Source organism: Miniopterus natalensis, chromosome 21, assembly GCF_054644295.1.
Source record: "Miniopterus natalensis isolate mMinNat1 chromosome 21, mMinNat1.hap1, whole genome shotgun sequence".
In the NCBI taxonomy this organism is placed as follows: Eukaryota; Metazoa; Chordata; class Mammalia; order Chiroptera; family Miniopteridae; genus Miniopterus; species Miniopterus natalensis.
The window spans coordinates 17,221,429-17,241,386 of record NC_142101.1 but is presented as its reverse complement, the minus strand read 5'-3'; the positions used below and the strand labels follow the sequence as shown (position 1 = coordinate 17,241,386).

The 19,958-nt window shown below is 44.3% G+C and overlaps 1 protein-coding gene across 1 annotated transcript in view; it reads left to right on the top strand.

The window, feature by feature from the left end:
• Window positions 1–19,958, top strand: part of BRINP3 (BMP/retinoic acid inducible neural specific 3) — a 134,814-nt gene that overhangs the window by 41,258 nt on the left and 73,598 nt on the right. The window contains exon 3 of the mRNA XM_087828839.1: window positions 17,075–17,265. Coding sequence (XP_087684965.1) covers window positions 17,075–17,265 — 191 coding nt within the window. The remainder of the gene's footprint in view (window positions 1–17,074; window positions 17,266–19,958) is intronic.

Here is a 19,958-nt window from a genome sequence, read left to right as displayed (position 1 = left end):
GTCGATTTACACTTGGGTCGTAAAGGACATATTTGGGTGGAAATCTGTTCTCTGGAGGGTTTTCAGTGGCATGTAAAATGATCTCCTTACAACAGGCTGTTTTTTAGTGTGATTCATGATCTAGAAACCGAAATTACCTCATAAACAATTAGTAGGTAGGGAGATTATGACAGTGTGATGTGCTAGTCACAATCTTTTTTTGTGTGTATCTCTGGTATAAAACACTAAATAACAACAGCACTTTCTATTTTAATCCATACTACAGTATAAATTTAAAAAGCTATATATATATGTATATATATATGTGTGTGTATATACATATATATATATATATATATACACATATGTAATTAACACAACTAATAATATTGTATTTCCAAACAAAAGTGGATTGAAAGACAAAGTAAGGACGGGAGGGAGGGCAGAGAAAGAAATAACAAGATTTCCCTAAGTCCATCTTGGGAAGCCAGGTCTTGGTTTTACTCCGTTGGTGAGCTGCGAACCGTTGCTTCATTTTCGTGGGTGAACTGGCATTTTTAGAATTTTTAAAGTTCAGAGAGCCTGGATTTAGACTTCTTTAATTCTCCGGAGAAAACGAAGTATCTTTCCTGGAATGACTGAAGCACCCCGATGGGTGAGTGGTGGAGAGACAAGTAGACGTACCGAGGGCCTTTGAGATCTTTGCGTCCAGAAGCTTACAGATTCCAGAGCGAACCTGACAGCGAGTGTTCACATAGATGAACGAAGATTACCACTATAATACTGTGCGGGTTAATGGACTTTGTAAAATGATCTAAAATTCATAGCATGATTCATAAAATCATTAATCATCTGTGACAACTTTTACGACCATGTATGTAGCGTATATTCAATACAATTATATTAAAACAAATTATGTAACTCTCACCGTGCTCACTGCTTCTGTGTGAAATTAGTAGCCTCTGTCACCCAGTCATAATGGTCTCTGTTGAATTTCTGCTCCCATAAGGTCACGGGTGTCATATAGGTTAAAATAATGCTAAATTGTTCAAATGTCTGAACTTTGTCCCACGACTAGTAATAATTTACTACCGTGCCAATTACTATCATTATTGAGCCGGACTATTTATTACGTTAAACTTTTCAATTACTTCATAGCTAAAAGGTTCCTATATGATTGATCCTCATATATGAACGGCCTTTATTGTACTTTTCTTTCATTTGTGGTCTGGTTCTCATCAGATTTTTCAAGATGAATGGGAGAGGAAATCAGGATTATAAAAAGGGAAGTGTGCTCAGTGTCCTCTAAGAATTCCAAGACGGTTATATTCATTTTTTAAGACTTTATTTTTTACAGCCGTTTTCTCAGTAAAATTAAGAGGAGGGTACTGAGATTTCCCATATCCCTTCCCCCCCCACATATGCCCAGCGTCCCCCATCATCAAGAGCACTCCCCTAATGGTACAATTTTTTTTAATGGTAACGATGAACCTACATTGACACTTCATCACCCAAATTCCATAGTTTATCTTAGGGCCACGACAGTGTTGTTTCGTGTATGTATTTGGACCGTTGTATAATGACTTATTCCATCATTACAACGTCACGCAGGGTGTCTGCTCTGCCCTGAAATTCTCTGTGACCCGCCTGTTTATCTCTCCCCACCCCATTCCTGCCAACAACTATTGTCCCCATAGTTTTCCCTTTTCCAGAACGTTTGTGTAGTTGGGACCATACGGAGCCTCTTCAGATTGGCTTCTTCCACTCAGTCACATGCATTTAAGTGTCCTCCATGTTTTTTCATTGCCATGCTCTGCCTTATAAAATGGACATGGGGGGAAAATATCACCCTGCTCCTGGATACTTGCTCACACACACACGCCTGCTTTCACCAGCTGTCACACCTGGAGACCGTGAGCGGGACTGTGTCCCTAACGATGTTTGAGCCCCTGGTGGAATGGAGATGGCCCTGCCATGTCATTCTTCTTAGTTAAAGCCCCTTCCTGCCCATTTCTAAGTCGAAAATCACATCACCGCGCATTTAAATGGATGCACTGTCATTATTTCCACGGGGTTCTCGGGGAGTATCTGTAACAGGAGACAAGTGAGCAAGACGCAGCTCACCGCCAAGAAATAACACTCCTGCAAATGTGCTGCACACGGACAGATGAAAACGAGTTAGATATGTCTTGTGTTTTGATAGGCACCTTTCACACAGCCTGGTCCTGACGATCTGTGCTAACAAGGCGTGTGCATAGTATCGCAGCCGGTCGCGGTGCCGGCGTAAATACATCCTTTCTCCCGGGTGAGTAGGCATTGGCCTTCCATACGCTTAAAGCTCGCCTCCTCCGTCATTCGGTCAACTGCATGTGCATAAAATGTGCTTTTCTCTCCATACCCAGGTACCACTTTTTAAAAGTTATAGGAATCTTGAGACCTTTATGTCATAGTTCCCTTTGTAGATTTGCCTTGGGAGACCTAGTTATATGTCATTTGAAGACCCAGAAAAATAAAATCACCACCTAAATAAAATACAATTTACCTTAAGTACCAATTTTGCCCCAACATATAATACAGAAAGGACCTCGGCCAATGATCAGGGCGTTTTCCTTTCAATGCCGTTTGTAGGGGCATCGATTCAAGGGAAGGAATCACATCTCTTCGGTAAATAAGAGGACATACGCCTTAGCCCTATTCTCACCCCGAAAGCCATATGTAAAATACAATGAAACCGCCGGCCGGTGTGACTCAGTGGGTTGAGCATTGACCTGTGCACCAAGAGGTCACTGGTTCGATTCCCGGGCAGGGCACAGGCTTGTGTTTTGGGCCCGACCCCCAGCAGGGGGCGAGCAGGAGGCAGCCGATCAATCTTTCTCTCTCATCGATGTTTCTCTCTCTCTCCCTCTCCCTTCCTCTCTTTCTAAAATCAATTTTAAAATACAATAAAACCCATAAACTCTGGTGGGATTAGAAACTGTCCCATGGCATCTCTTTTAGAAAACACTTAAAAAGATCTAGATTTTCTTTCATTGGTGCAATAGGGAAATCCCCCCAAATAATCTTTAAAATATTTTTGACCATAGCTTCAAACGGAGAAGACTCCACTCTTGCAAACGCCTTTGAAAACCAGAAAAAAAAAAATCAAGGGGAAAGTGAAATCCAAGGGCAACGTCAGGTCACTTCTTGGCCACTCAACCCCATTTGTCGAGTGGCCTTCTGTGAACCTAACCTGAAGTTCCTAGGACTTCCAATTGTTGTTGTTGTTGTTTAAATGTTCATATTCATCATCCGTTCAGTGAAGGACCTAGGCGTCCTCATGTGTGCGTGCGTGAAGGGCAGAGGGAGAGGGTGGTGTGTCCTTGTGACACTGCTTCTCAGGATGCGACGCATCGAAACCCGGGAGCTGCCTGGGAATGAGACGCTCGTTGGGGTCACTGTGGAGACCTATAAATATTTGAAGGCTGCCAGGTAGAGCCGGTAAGTAAATTAATTATGTGCTCCTCGGAGGACAGAGCTGGGATCAATGAGCTGAAGTCAGAGGCGGTGGAATAGATTTCAGAGAGATCACACGCTATAGATCGGGCTCTGTCATGAAGAGCTTCTCCCCTTTCCCCGGGAAATGCTCAAGTAGACCCGGGTGAGCAGTCGCTGTGGATATTCGGGTGATTCCTACGTTAGGAAGTAACTTCAAGGATAAACCTTGAACTCCGTTGTCAACCCTACGATCATTTCAGAAACCGAGCAGTGAAAAATCGTACAATATTTTGCCTTAGACTGTGACGTCGTGATTTGATGATTAGGAAATGCGGATCTGGTTCAACTTTATTCACATGTGTCTCTGCTGCGTGTGTCTTACTCACTGAGTGAATGAACCTTTATTTTGGTTCATTCATTCTCCTGATACCTTAAAAGCTTCAGACTCGGCCTTGCGCTGCTCAGCTGTTCCGCTCACTCGGGTCGTTAGCAAAGGGGAGGACCAAGCCTGTGCAGTCCATGCATTTGCTTTAGTGGAAAGATTTCCGAAAACTGTGTGTTTTCCAGTCATTGGTTCACCACTCAATGGCTCTGTACTGGAGGATAATTTAAGGGTTTTTTTGTACTTTGATTTTCTCACCTATAAATTACAGGAAAACACACACACACACAAAACTACCTTAACTGTTGCTAAGAATTCAGCAATATGGTGCAAATCAGTTAGCGTAGGGTCAGGCCTATGATCAGCCCCCCAAATTGTTGGTAATAACCTTTTGGTAACATCTGTTATTTTGTAACAGTTGGTATGAGGGTCAGTAAATATCCGTCTTAACGGTGGGCTTTTGGGCTGGGGCGCGTTGCTCCTCCCCACCTGTGGACCGATACATGTAGCGAAAGAACAAAAAGATGAAATTCGAGATGGCGTTAGGCTTGCAAATCATTTGTTTAAATATTATTTTTTAAGGAGGTTGTAAGAAAATTTAAAAACTTGCTATCCCTTTATGCTCCAAACAGCTTTAAAATTTATTTTCAGTTGAATTCATGGGCGTGACGTTGGCTAATAATGTTATATGGGCTTTAGGTGGACAGCTCTATGCTGGTCGTCCGTATATCGCATCCTGTGTTCACCGCCCCAGGTCACGTCTCCTTCCGTCACCATTTGTCCCCCCTTCACCCCCTCCTGTCACCCCCACCCCCTTTCCCTCCGGTCATCACCATTCTGCTCTCTGTGTCCACGAGCTTTTATTTCTTTGCTTTATCCCTTCTGAAATTTATTTTTGTTTCTTTCAACATTTTACATAAGCTCCTTTCTGGGCATCAGCCTTTGACACATCAATGCTAGACGTTGGCGACTTTCTTGTATTTGCCCCCACTGAGGTGCCTTTTATTCAATTTTTAATCATTTTATTTTAAAATCTAAGCACAGTGAAAAACAGAATACATTTTTTATGTTATAGCCTTTTGTTTTCATTTTTAAAAAAAGCGATTAGACTTGTTTATGGGACCTCACTCCCTCTGACGGGTGCAAGTCAGCAGTTTTTAAAGAGCCTCAGTATCGCTGCTTTTCCCTGCTCCTGTCTCTTCTGGCCCCGGCTATTCAGAGGTAATTTATTTCACTGAACTCATGACAAAAGTATCATCGGGAGAATAGCTGCTTTGCGGTTACAAAGTATTTTTATAGCTAATTACATAAACATTGATATCTATTATTTCAAATATTACAAATGATAGTGTAGAGACATTCGATCATTAGGAGCAGCAAACGTTATTGATGAAGCAATTTGAACAAGTTTTAAGTCAAGAGGGCCACTTACTGAACTTCTGCAAATGGTTCTAGAGCAGCGTTTTATATCGTTGCGGAAACAGAGTGAACTGCTGGCTTCCGGTGATTTGTCAAAGCTAAGTTTGGCCCCCAGGTACGTCTTTATTTATTCCTGATAACATTCGAGCACGGTTTAGGGGAAAGGACATGCTCGCGTCCGGTGGCCTGCGGTGAACTTGGCTCTGGAGCAGCCCGACGTCAGCGGGTATCGGCGATGGGAACGCGCCCAGTGGCTCTTGAACCCTGAGTGGTTATGGGACAGCCCTTTGTGTTTATTTACGGTTTGTCTAGAGCTTCTGTCTTCATCGCATGTTCTTCTAGAAGCTTCGCCTTCCCGTAAGAACATTTTTGTTTATTTATTCAGGGCTTCGATTGTAAAACCGGGGATGTTTCCTCCAGAAAAGGCTCAGGGCCTGTCCCTCGGCCTTCCGCACGTCCGAGCGGGGAAGCGGCACAGGGACTCCCTACGAGTAGCTGACGGCTTTTCATCTGCGGGAGTTGTGCAGCTCTCCCACGATTCTGTCCCGCGTGTCCTGTTTGTCTTGCTTTCTCGTGTGATCTCAGTGGCATGAGTTCTAATATCCAGCCACACAGGACAGTGAAATAACCAGTAAATGCAGAGGAGAGAAAAGAAGTCACGTGCAAACTTGCCGTATCCCTTTAAGCATCCCTCTCAAGTGCATACAGTTTCATCTTTTAAATATTAATTCATTTATTATTATTTTATTCGCTCAGCTGGTCAATCCAATCAGATTAATAAAAACTAAACTACTATGGCACATCCCCGTCCTCAAGAAAAGACTTGCAATAGTTAGAGGTTATTTATTTATTTTTAAATATGATTTTATTGATTTCAGAGAGAGGGAGAGGGAGAGAGAGAGAAACATCAATGATGAGAGTCATGGACCGGCTGCCTCCTGCTGGGGATCGAGCCCCCACCTGGTCCTGTGCCCCGACCAGGCATTAGGGGGGCTTTCCCCCCACTTTTGCAAATGTCATGGCTCTTAATGAGCATCTCCATTGCTCGAATTTGAGCTCCAAATATGTCAACTGCATTTTAAAATCAAGTCATCATTTTAATATTTCACGTTTTCAGAGACTGCGACCAAAAAAAAAAAAAAAAATGGACCTAATACCCTTTCTTTGTCTATCCAGTTGTTATGCTAACCAGAAAATATATAATTTAAAAATATAACCGGAAAATAGCTTTTCTCCTTACCTTTATTAAATCATCACCGGTCGTTATTAGATTCCCACTGACTAGGACAGCTGTAAACGAGGCGCCGTCATCCTGGGGCAGCCTGTCCATGTGTCCGTATCTCGCCACAAACCTTGGTGGCTTAACGCCTGACGGATTTGCTGTCTTATAGCTCTGGGAGCAGAAGCCCGACGTGGGTCTCACACTAAGATCAAGGCGTCTGTGGCCCGGCATTTCTTTAGGAGGCTCTGGAAGAAATCAGCGTCCTTGCAAGGCCGGCTTCCAGAGGTCATGCTCTTTCATCTTCAGGCCAACGTGGTCAAGCCGAGTCTTCCCTGCTAACCCCAGAATTTGTTTCCCTTTACTCCCCAGTCCAGGTTATGATTCCTCATTTCTGTTTCCAAAGATTCTCCTACTTCTGAAATTTCAGTATCGCTTACTATCCTGTAAGCCAGAGCCTCTACCGCTAGGCCATAAACTGCGTGATGGCAGGGGCTGTCTCTGTATTACTCATCTCGATATGCACGCACATAGTAGGTCCTCGGCAAATTAGCTAAGTGCGTGAATGATTACATTGTGCAGAGAGATGAGGTGTGAAGTTAGAGCACTGGGTTAACTCCTGGCTCCACCACCTACAAGCTAATGACATGGAAAACCAGTTAATATGTCAAGTGTCCACTTTCTTATCTACAAATTATAATAAAATAGTATGCGTTCTACCTTCCGGCGTTATCAAATTAATAACATGAGCTAAACACATGAAAGGCCCATTGTTAATTGACAGGCCTATTGATGAACATATAAAATGATGCATTATTAAAACATAAATTGGATCTTTGTATTTCCTTTCTCAAAGACCTAGTCCTAACAACTAGAACAGAAAATTAATTTCAAATTCTATAGCATTTTATTAAGTTCCTCCGTCACCTGGCCTAAATTTATCTGTCTCAGATTCATATCCCACAGTCATATCTTTTTTTCCCAATCAATTTAGATTGTACCGTATTCCTAAGCTGTACCGTATTAAATCATTTCTGTAAAATGGCATGTTCTTAAATTTTGTTGTAAAATGTTTTTTCCAAGGATGCTAGAACACTCATAGCCACTGCCCACCGTGTTCTCTGCCTGCACAAACAATATTCATGGTAGCAGAACATTTACATTATTTGCAATATTACATGAGCTTTATATCTGTTGTCTTTCCCGATCTTCATTATAATCTCCCGAGTTTATTCCCGTTACGCGCGTGAGAAAGATGGTGCAGGGAGGTTTTCAGTGTCTCTGCTGCTCCCTCTCCCAGAATCCTCTTCTGTCAACTTTTATTTACTGAAATATCAATAATCCTTTAGCAGTTCCAAGTATTTTCTTAAAATTTTATTTCCTTGGTTACCATTAATTATACCTTTCTCTGCATCTTCACAACATATTATCAGTGTGTATATAGTTTTTAGATATTTTATGTTCCATGGTAAAGTGTACCGTTGGACACAGTTTTATCCCTGATAGAGATCCAGGTTTTAAAATAATCTCTTAAAATATCAAAATGTCTAGCACAGCGCTCTGTGTACACAAGTCACAGAGGTTGAAAATAAGTTGGATAATTTAGGTGAAAACCTTACGGTCTCTAAGTGGGCGAGGGGATTCCTAGCATCTCTCTCAGCTACATTGTATTTTACAAAATTGCATTTGACAGAGAAAGGTCAGCCAAGCCATTAAAGTACTTAGCTGTAGTTTTTTTCCCCCCTGAATTTCACAGTGAGACTCGAAGGTGTCATATGTACTCAGCGCACAAAGTGGCCACAGGACAAGCATGAAGCTAAGGCCATGAGCGGCCGCTGAGGCCGGGCGACGCTGGGCCCGCGCCCGCCTTTCTTTACGCCTGTGATTAGCCTCCCCGCCCCTCGGCGCCCTCCGGCAGCACTCGGGGGTCCCAGGCGCTAGCTCAAGGGTTATCATGGGGGTAAAATAAGCCGAAACCTAGAAAGCACTGACCAGGGGCCTGGGGCGCAGCGAGATCTCCCTGAGATGCTTGTTGACGGGCTTTCACCAGGGCAGGGTGCCCGTCGGAGCGAGCGGCTGCCCCCGACACCGCGTGCGGCTGCTCCAGGTACACGGCCCCTCGTGCGGAGTCTTCCTCTGTAGGTCTGTTTTTTCACTCAGGGAGCCCTCCCTATTTAATAAAAATTACTAAATGCGCAGTATTGTCTTTGGTGCATCGTATCTTACCGTTTCTACCGTCCCAGCTGCCCTCCTCACCACCCTGCGCCTCAGCTTCAGGCTCAGCTGTGCCCCCCGCCCCCCGCCCCCCGCTTCCTTTCACTTTCAGCTTAGCCGTTGGCTCGATAGACGTGCCATTTTCATCAAAACGAGATGCTTCCAGATTTTGTCAGCCCGACCTACTGACGCAGCTCACTGGCCTCCCCGGAGGGAGACGGAAGCCCCTGGACGATGCCGGTCCCCCCTCTTTCTTAACTTGACGGCCAGTTTTACCCTCATGTCTCCTCGCACGGCCCGCGGATATGTCCAGCCCATTACACTTGTCCTTCCTTTGATTTTCAAATTGTGGTAAAATGTACCCCGTGGCCCCCATCTAAACATCGCGACGTGTACGTTAAAGGTTATTCGTAAAGTTAAAAGCAACATGCAAAAAATAAAGTTTGTGGCTGATGACTGTAGGAACCGTTGCTAGGATACGTCGGCGAACTTGAAATAGATGTTTTAAGCTCACGGTGCATCGGATGACAGACTCGCTCGAGCAGTAAGCCACCTATTCCCAGAACAGGGTATTATACCCAGAGGTTGGCCGAGATTTCCAATTAAACGTTAGAGACCGTGAAAGAAACCAGCCTCACCTGCGATGTGACACGTCCCCCCCGGTGTCGGCCACGTATGCTCAGCCGTCTCATTATCTGATGATACAAAATGAGATTTAATTTGAGATGTGGGGTCAGTCTTTCGGAGCTTTAATTTAAGAAATTTTATCTCGCCCCGCGTTTCAAAAACCTTTGTGCCTCTCCCATCTGAAAGGCCTCCGTAACTTCGGGCAAAATCTTCCCAGAAGCGAACCCGAGCATATTGGACGCACACCTTCAGGTCCGTTTCATTTCCTACCCAGAGACGGGAGGTCAACCGATGATACAAACGGACGCACAACTAAGGCATCTCGAGCCAGGAGGGAAGCGGCCTGCTCATTTCAGGCTGCGGCGAAGCAGGTGTTTTTTAAGAGATCGCTGCGAGACCTAAACTAATTTGATTTCAAATACCCCTCGGGAACGTATAAATGTATTGTTACAAATTCCGTATTTTATTTCTCTTCATTTTGATGTCATTCCGAGATTTATTTTAGCCCTTTCAAGTACGTGCATATTCCCTCTTACAGCATCTTTACATTATAGACCATTTTCAGCTGTGAAGGAATTCTCCGGGCTAATTATTATATCGAACTTCGCGATAACACTGTTTATAAAAGGTCTTCGTTTGCTGTTAATTCTTGGCACCAATCCACATGTGGTTAGTTACTTAAAAAATAAAAGCGCTGTTATTATTAAATGTTTTCGTCCACAAGGTGACCTTGCAGGCGGTTGTCGTGCATCCTGGGTTTTGCGGGGCATCTGGATTTTCAGTGTTCTGTGCGGTGAAGAGACCATATGCTTCGGGTTTATATTCAGAAAAAGAGACTCACCATGTCCCCAGGCCGGCGGTTGCCAGCCGAGTGCCGCAAGGATGCGTAAGACACGCGACAGCTGACTGTGCCGCCAGGGGCTTAGGCCGCCGAGCGCATTAGGTGATTTCCGTGGTAGAGACGTCCCACCACTTGGCTGTAAACGGAAACTTCGTTCATTGTTTCTTGCTATCTTTTTGTTACTATTTCGAAGCACAAATGTAAGAAAAGAGGGAGGAAAAAGAAACTATTTCTAAACACAGAAGCTTTCCTTTAGTCATGAGCCATGCTTAGCATTATTGATGAATATTGTCTACGCTTGAAAAACATTTTAATTCCAAAACGGAAAATTTGAATTTGAATGAAAGGAGTAAACATCATCCTACCATGATAATAACTAGCTAACATAAATATACGGCATTTCTTTCCACCTATTAGCATTTACTAAGTGCATCCAGGTATAAGGCTATTTGTGTCAAAAGAGGGAGATAGGAACATAACATAATAATTTTGAGACAATCCAGACTTTTCCTCCTAGATTTGACTCATGCCATTGGTCTCATTTTTAGGGACCATTTAAGGATGTCTTCAATAGGAGGTTCGGTTCATCTCAGTGCATTCAATGAAACAAACACACACAACCAGCTAAAAATGTTTTGATATAAATGATGCATTTCAGCTTTTAATTTGTAGTCTTAACTATCAGTCTTCAAGTTTTGCAACGTAATTTAATCAAGTCTAACCAGGGCTTGGTTTTCAAAGCTGTAAGGTGACAAAACACACTACACAAGACACAGAGTATTTTGCACTCAGTAGAGACTCAAGGACTCAAAGAACGCGGGCTCCTTGGCCCCATATATTTTTCATGGAAATGATTTATTAGTTGAGAAATTAGTACTGTCAACTGTAATTTTCACTGTTAAGCAAGGCTATAAAAATTGAGCAATGATAAAGATTGGGGTCATATATTATTTTATAATAGTACTTTTTAATTGAACGTCCTGAAAATATTTTATGAATTTTATGCATAGGAATTGCCCCATCTACTTCTGAGATGCAACATTTATGTAAACCATTTATCCCGATCTGGGCCCCCGACCTCATTCTGACGGTAACTGTTTTGTTCAGTGACTCTTGATTATCTGTGCAAAAGATACGTGAGCTCTAACAGGAAAAAAATTAAAAAACAAAACAAGAGAGAACTGATCTACCCAGATAGATGGCAGAGGTATTTGCTCTGCTGCAGACTTGATCCACTAGAGATCAAGGTCATGACCATTTCCCCTAAGATAGTGCACCTTCCTTTATCCCCGGCTTTAGCTTTCATTCCAGAAGAATGTATTACCTCGGAGAGGTGATACATGTTTCTCACAAGGTCATGTTCTTTTATTTTCTCTCAAACTCCAGCTTCTATCCTTGGCTACCCTCCACGCACAACCAGAATGCCTCCGTGGCCTCCAGAGTAGCTAATTTAAATTCAAATTCCACTTTCCAGCAGCAGCCTTCTCTCTGATTCCCTCCGGATAACGTCACCCCCCAGCTACGATGTTTCCGTTGGGCAGTGATGATTTATAAACAGTTTCAGGGAGCACAGGTACCTGGACGGTGCCTCCCTGTATCATCCATAAAATCGTGATAAATAATTACAAGCGCCCCACGGCATTAGTGTGAGCCTTCAGTAGAAAATAGATATAAAGTTACGATCGATTGCAGGGACCCTTGTTTTCACAGTGTATCGGTTGGATATGGCGAAGCAAATTATAGCACTTTATTGTTAAGGTATCTACAGGTCTATGAGGCTACAGGGGAATTTTCAGTATGCAAGGCCTTGTCAAATATCACCAATCGCACCCTAGATATCTAGGGATGGGTTTAATCATGAGAAGTTTAAGGGTGTAATTTTTTTCTACACAATTATGTAAATTTAAATAAGGAAATTATAAAGAAAAGAAAAAAAATAAGACACCTGTATCTTTTTAAGTCCATAGGCTAGATTTTATAAGGAGGAGAGGGGAAGGGGCATAAAGGCTCATGGAGGGGGGCTTGGCTTGGGGTGGCGAACACATGATACAGCGTACAGAGGATGCATTATAGGACTGTACCCCCGAAACCTGTACAGTGTAACTAACCAATGTCCCCAGTCAATTCAATTTTAAAAGAAGAAAAAAATAATAATTATTCTCCGGGGATCTTCTTGGCATGATCTGGCTGTTAAATTTAACAAAAGTTAACTTCCATCTGCTGCTACTGCTCACACCTGGAAAATTAAAATATGGGGTCTAATGACTACAGTTCTCACCGTCTCCTCCACGGGTGTAAACCATGCCTCGAATCCCCTCGCCTCCGGTGCACGGCGATATGATGATTATTTTAGATGTTAAAAATTTAAATTTATATTTCTCTCAGGTCGATGCATCAAAAACCACAGTTAAAAAATCTGTACATTCAGAAGTATTTTAACCCGTTAACCCATGTTAACAACTAACTGACGCTCCTAGAGCTCTGAGTTTTGTGAATTGAATCGGCGGGGATGGAATTCGCGACTTCAGATACCCGACTCCTAAGTCCACTGCCTTTGGAAACACTGGTGTTACCTCCCCCAAATATTTAAATCCGTGCATGAAATGCAAAGAGAAAGAGTTGCTTTTAAACGAGAAATGTCAAAAAGAGAGACCTTCTATTTGTTGATTTTTTGTCAGAGCGAGAGCCAGAGCGGGTGTTTTATTTTAGCTCAGCGTGTCTGTCCTTGGCTTCTCTAGACTGATCAATAATTACCAAATCTGTATAATTATATGTGTGCATTGGGTGAATCACTGCGACAAGTGGTAACAGATGTTAAGCTGTGCTCCCGAAGTCAGAAGGAGACGGGTTTGCTTGTCACCTAATCCCTTTTCTCTTCCACTTAGAAAGTCATTCATCAATAGCAAGTGTGTATATATATATTGTTTTACATCAAAACTTCTGCTAACACCTATTCAAACAAGTGGTTTCGTTAAAACATGGATAATATAAATTACTATATTATTTAATCTGTGATGGCACGAACATGTGGTACCTTTATGTTCCTATTAAGTTAACTTGGGAAATAATGGCAGGGGCTCTGATAATTGACTTCTGTATTATTTTTTATTAAAATTTAAATAAAACCCTATCTATTATACCACAGCATACGATTTAAAACTATAGAAGATACAATTAAATAACTTCCAGTCATTTCATAGCCCTAAACATTGAACGTATTTTCAGAACTAGAAACATGTATCACTAGCCGCACAATACTATTCTTTAAAAAATGCTCTCTAAACCCCCCCTCATTTTATTTCATTTAATGCTACGGCCAAGAGGCCACAGCTCCAGTGAGTTCTCGTTGCTTTGGGGAGGGCCGGTTCTGTGCCGCGATGCTGATTCGTGTTCCCTGATCTGCTCCGAGCCGGCAGCTCATCCTAAAGGCCCCAGCCACTGAGGGTCCTTCTCAGAAACCCGCGTGGAAACGTTTCACCAACTCCTGCGCCCCACTGCGCTTTATGGGCGGAGGTTTACGCCGCTCCATCCCTAGCCTTGTCCAGAAATACCTCCCACGCTTTAAACCTCCCAGTACCGCTCAATGATTTTTTAATAAAATGTGGCTTGGGTGCATCAAACGTCAGGAGGCAGAGGAATGTGTCCCCGACCCTGCCAGCCGCTCAGCATGCAGCGGCCTTGCAGACGCGCGTCAGGGCCTCTCCTGCCCTCCCTCCTGCCGGCCAGATGGAAACAGCCCACCTGGGAGACGCGGGGGCCGTGCAGAAAGAACCTGAAAGGAGCTCATCTGATACCCGACAGTTACACATAACAGTCGGGAAAACCAGCATCGGTTATTAGTGGCGCTTCCGAAGACCGGCGTGATTTTACAGATGTCACTAGGAGCCTGTTGCGACCAGAGGTCGGCCAGTCACTTGTGATTCCGAGGCCGGGTGTGCGCAGTGGGCTATGCTCGGGTGTTATATTTGGTTTTAATATTCTGTTGCGCCTGCAAATTTCAATGAATATTGATTGGATTAGAATTATAAGCCAGCCGGCGGAGTATCGTGGAAGGTAATGTAATAACGGCCTTTAGGGCTCACACAGGCAACTTTATTTCGTGTAAATCAACAGATAAGTCATTTCAGCGCCTGCACCGTCTCACTTCCGTGCTGCTTTTTCTTGGATACTGAGCCCAACATATCTGATATCAACAGTGGTAGCCTCTCTATCTTGGGGGAACCGAATACACAGATGCAATTTTAAAGAAATCCTGGGAGCGAATCCGTTTTAAATACAGTGAGCACACGTACGTGTTTACATAGAATTTAAATACTAATCCAGAGAGGCCCGCGGGCAGCTCGGCTGGGACCCCGGCCTTGTTGAAACGGGACGCGCCTCCCCGCCTCGCTCACGAGCTGGGAGAGGGGCAGCGGCCGCGACGACCGTGGGAGAAAAGTAGGCATCGCGTGGCCCCCAGGATGGCGGAGGCTTGCAAGTCAGAATTTTGAGCAGCACACACACAACTCCAATCAACTGATAGAGGCTGCTTCATGCCAACAAAAATATTTTCCAAGCAGCGTTCTGGCTGAGCTGGTCACGGCCCATTTGTGTGCCCCTCGGAACCGCTGCGCCTCGGCAAGGGCCAAGGTACGTTAAGCCCTGATGACGGCCCCTGTTGCACTCGAGACGCCCAAAGTTACGGGGGGAGACGTTTATGTTCTGCGAAGGCTTCAGGTAAAAGGCGGCCTCATTTCGACTCAGCAGTGTCCTTATTTGATAGAAACACGATGCCTTTGCTGGGACGAGCACCTCCCGTGCCCGCGGGCGACCAGCTGTCATTATGATAACCGTACCCAACGGCATGTGTTCAATTCCGAGCTCCGTTGCCCCCCCAAATTTAATGAGTGCCGGGTCTCGATGCCACTCAGGTGAACCTCATCGCAGGAGGGAAACAGCCGCACCCATGAGCCTGCAGCGGGCGCAGTCCCTGGCTCCTTGCTGTCTTCTCAAGTCACCCCAAGGTCCAAGTCAGTCACGTCGCCCCAGATTATATTGCTAGGAAGCGAGCGGACGAAGCAGCTAATGACCCCTTAAAGCTGGTGGCTTTACGTGGCAGGATTTCTTTTCGGTTTTCGCTTGTTTGTGTTCATCCCAGGGAGCTGCGGGGTGGGGGGGGGTGGGAATCGAGGTCCCAGAGTGAGGGGCCAGGCTAACCAGTCGTGCCGCTCGTCGATCGGTCAAAGTAGGCCACGTGGGCACAGCAATAAATGCCACCGGGGGACACCAGTCAATGCCACCTCCTCCTGTGCCTGGGGAAAAGAGACCCCGAGTGTTTGTATTCATATGTAATTACCGCTTCCTGCAATGTGGCACCTGACTGCAAAGATGACGTCCTTTGCTTAAAGGGTTCTTATCACCTCTTCTCAGAATTCATTCAGTACTTTGAGTTTTCACCAAAATTTATAGAGGTGCTCACAGTGATCACGTATCGTTATAATACAGGCCAGGTGGGGCGAGTGGAAGCGAGAGGCCCCGGGTCTCAAGCCCACCTCTGTGTTCCCTACACGAGTCACTTTTTGGGTAGTCATGACAGAAAGTGAAATATTTGACTTCATTCTTTCTATGAAACTATTAAAAGCCAACCAAGAGAAGAATTTCCGAGGAGCGGTGAGCTCTTGAAATTAATGTAATAATGTGCTCAGGGTGCTGACAGCGTTGGTTCCAATGAATGGATTTCGGGAGTTGATCGATTAATTTGTTTCGGCCTCGGTTTCGTGAGACCCCCAAAGAGCTAATCAGTCTCTTAGATTTGTTTGTTGCGCGATAGCGAATCAGTTCGTCAGGTGGGATAGCAAAGTGTTTTGTCCAAATACAAAGCGTGGAGGGGAACTGAGACTGTGAACGTCGCTGAGGTTAAGGGACTGAGGCAGGAAAGGTGCCTGAGGGCCTTCGAAGGGGATCCCTGGAGGCCTGTCCAGCCCTCGGCCCTTCAGAGAGGCTCAAGGGAGAACGTTCTTGAAGTGAGTCAGCTTCGTGACACCTGTATCCCGAAGGTGCGATGCTCCGGCCAGAGGACTTGTGCTAAATAAGCTCCGCGCACTCGCGTTGCTGCACATCCAAGTCTTTTAAGGCCTTTGGGTTGCCGTGAATCCATCCCCACTGCATCTTGCTGAGCCCTTGAGGTGGGAGGTTTGCCTGCTTCCTCTGGATTATCGGCAAGATTTCTGACCGTAACAGACAGTAAAGAGTAAACCATTAATTCAGGGTGTTTTTTTTTGAAATTTGTGTTATTCACTGATTTCAGAAAATGACAAAGTTGTTAACACTATACTCATACCCGGCGCTTTTCCTAGCAGCTTGAGAAATGCTCTCCAGGTTGAGCTGGGGTTTCAAAATATGTCGTCAATGATAATTATTGTAAAAAAAAAACACCCACCGCTTTCTCATGTCTTTTAGGTTCTTCCGCGTCTCCCCACTGTCCTTGAGGTTTTACTGGTTTCTCTCTGAAGGGAAGAGACAAAGGGATCGTTGGGGTGGGGAAAATAAATTCATTCTCTCTCTCTCTCTTTTTTTTTTTCAGTTTCCCTTAGAAAATGAAAAAAAATGACCCCAGTTTTTTTTTCTTTTTAATGACTTTACCTTCCCATTCTATGCATAATGAAATTATTTTTTATGAGTCCATCTTTTCTTGGGGGGAAAATCAGTGGGAATGGTTTCCTTGAAGTGGCTTCTTTGCTTCCTCTACATGACTTGGTTTTAGAATATTTACCCCAAGGAGATAAATGACACACGTTGCTTCTCCTGCTCATAGCTCATGACACGGTATCGCAAGCACGGTGCCTAGTGACCCCGGCTACGCTCCTCAGGGAACTTTACAACTGAAAACGTGCAGAGAGATGATGTCTTTATGAATAAAAAAAATAAATTTGCTTTTCAGGGAGTTTGGCCGCTGGAAAGTAAATAACCTGGCCGTTGAGAGAAGACATTTCCTTGGCTCCCCTCTGCCTCTTGCCCCTGAATTCTTCCGCAACATAAGACTTTTGGGACGTCGACCCACCCTTCAGCAAATCACAGAAAACCTTATCAAGAAATATGGGACCCATTTCTTGCTATCTGCTACTCTGGGAGGTACGACTCTTTGAAAATACTTGTGCCTGTGTGTGCTTGTGCTTAAAGGTGTGTCAGTCCAGGAAACGGGTCGATTAACCCAGAGGGCCGCGGTTGGAGAAATCCTGGAATTCGCCCAGGAATCCATTCGACTCATGTGTTGAGTTTTTCCCGAGTGCCTGGGGTGGTGCTGACCGTGGGAGTCTGCGAGGTGGGTGGGTTTCCGCTTAGTTTCTGCCTGGAAGCGATTCACCGCCTCGCGGCACACACTGAGTCCAGGCCGAGCTGCCCTGCGCCCCGGGTTGTGCTTGAAAATGAGCCACGAGCGGCGGAGGCACAGATCAGGCCATCGCCTCAGGTGCAGGGAGCCGGGACGTGTCCTGGAGTAAACGTTCAAGATCTGAAATCGCACTTTTCGTGCCACTTTTAGGATTTCTGATGGTGGTGGGTGTACGATATGGAAAGAACGATAAATCATCAATTATGGTGCAAAATGGGAAGGTAGAGATTAGTAATAGGACTTCTCCCTCGGTCAGCTTATACATTTGTAAGCATTCAGAAAGCTATGGTTTAATATCAGGAGGTATGTACTTTATTATGTGTATTTCAGCGCTTTCCATACACTTAAATGATATTTTGGGAGGTGGTGTCTAACAGGAAAAACGTAACATTTGCCTGAAACTTAAAAATATCCCAGAGTTCCATGTATTTTACTTCGTGTACGATTTTAAATAATGTCCAGCCGTTCCATTTAGAAACGGGCGTATTCTTTCCTAGACTGAAGGGCACCGAGGAGAACTGGACAGAAAACCAGTGAGTTTCTCAGTCCGTTTCCCAGAACTTGGCCGACTGACCTGCACCTGTGGGCGGGTGACAAGGGAGCTCACCTGTCCTTGGTCTTCCCAGCCTCAGGTGGCGAGTCGTCTCCTCCCTCTTCCCGCCAGCCCAGCCTGTCAGCAAGCCAGGCCTGTTGACTCCTCAAAAATATGCCCCCCATCAAGCCTTTCCTGACTTCCACCCGGACGTCCCCAGACCCAGACCTTCATGTATCTCCCGGGACACCCCTAAGGCCCGTGCTCCACGCACGTCTTCTCAAAACTCCAATCAGGATAAATCATGTCCTGCTTTAATTAAAACCCATAACTGTGCACTTAAAATACAATCCCAGTGTCTGGCTGTGGCTTATAAGGCTCAGTATGAATGATCTGACCAAGGCCTTCCTCTCAGATTTCATCTCTTATTTTATTTTATTTTATTTTATTTTTATTTTATTTTATTTATTTTATTTTATTTATTATTTTATTTTATTTATTTTATTTTGTTATTTTATTTTATTTTATTTATTTTTTTATTTTATTTTATTTTATTTATTTTATTTTTGTTTGACAGTTGTGAGACTTTAAAACTCATTAAGTACCTTCTCTGCTCTTTCAGTTTCTTTTTAGTAGAAAGGGGGACAGCAACACCTCCAGTGCGGGGCCCCTGTGTGACACAACTTAAACACGGGGTGCACACATGTCATTGCTGTCACAGGAGTGCGGAGAGCCAAAACAGATCACAAAATCTCCCAACAAACACGAGCACGCGTTCTGTGCCCGCCGTGTCTCTCTGGCTTAGTAACGTCAGCGATTACGAACGCGCTAAAAGCCGGAGCAGCGGTAGAAAATTGTTTCCATAACATCTCGTTTTTAAAAGCCCAGCGGTTTCGAGACACACACACCCTGCCAGCCAGGCGGGGGCCCAGGAGAATTTCAGGGACTGAAATGTGTTCTGCAGACAGGAAAGGAAGGGACGGAGGAGAGACAGAGAAGCGAGGGGAGGGTTCGCAGGGACGCGGCCCTTTCGTCGCAAGGCGATGGTGACGTTTCGCTTCAGCCTTGGCCTCAAGGAGCCGCGCTCGGGGTTTAAAGTTGGTTCTGTAGGTTTTGAGTGGGGTTCAGCCGCTTCTTCAGGGTGACTGTCCCCGGGACTGCCATACGCTGTTGCTTCGCTTTAACTTTCGGAAAAGTCTCCTTCCAGCCCCTTTTAAAGGGTTTTAAAGGCTTTTCGAAGGGGTGGCTGGCTTGCCGCCCTCGCCCGCCCGGTCCCGGGTACCCCGGGGATTTCGTTTTCCTGGCGTTTTCTGTCCGAGTTCTTTTAACTCCCTAAATGTTACTTCTATTTCTCTCCAGGGCTCTGTTGGGTGATGTTAATAATTTAGCTAAAATACATGAAATTATTTGAGTAGCTTAAGGATATGAACTATTTGCAATTAAAATGCGTACGAGGTTGATTTCAGGCAATTTTAAAATTACGGCTGTTGTAATTACACTGCAGCTTTTTGCTGCTCTAAGACCATTTTGGCTTCGTATGTTTTACCTGACTGAACGGGAAATTGTATTACTCCAGTTTTTGTTTTTTTAAATTCCGATTGGTGGTATTTAGCTTCAGCTAATTCTCTCTCACGCTCCTTAATTAACTAATACGAAGAAACAACTCTAATACTAACACATTACGGATGTCAGGTACACAGCACACATTTTAAACAAAAAGCCAGTTACTTTAGAACTAAGGGGCTTCCGAGTGACTAGATTTTCAGCTAAATGTAAACATTTTTTTAAAAACAAGTTGAGTGTAAAAAATGACTCTCAGTATTAGAGTGATGAAAAGGAAATAAATAAAAATATGAATAAATAAAAAGAGTTATTTAGACATCATGTTACTGACTTAGACAT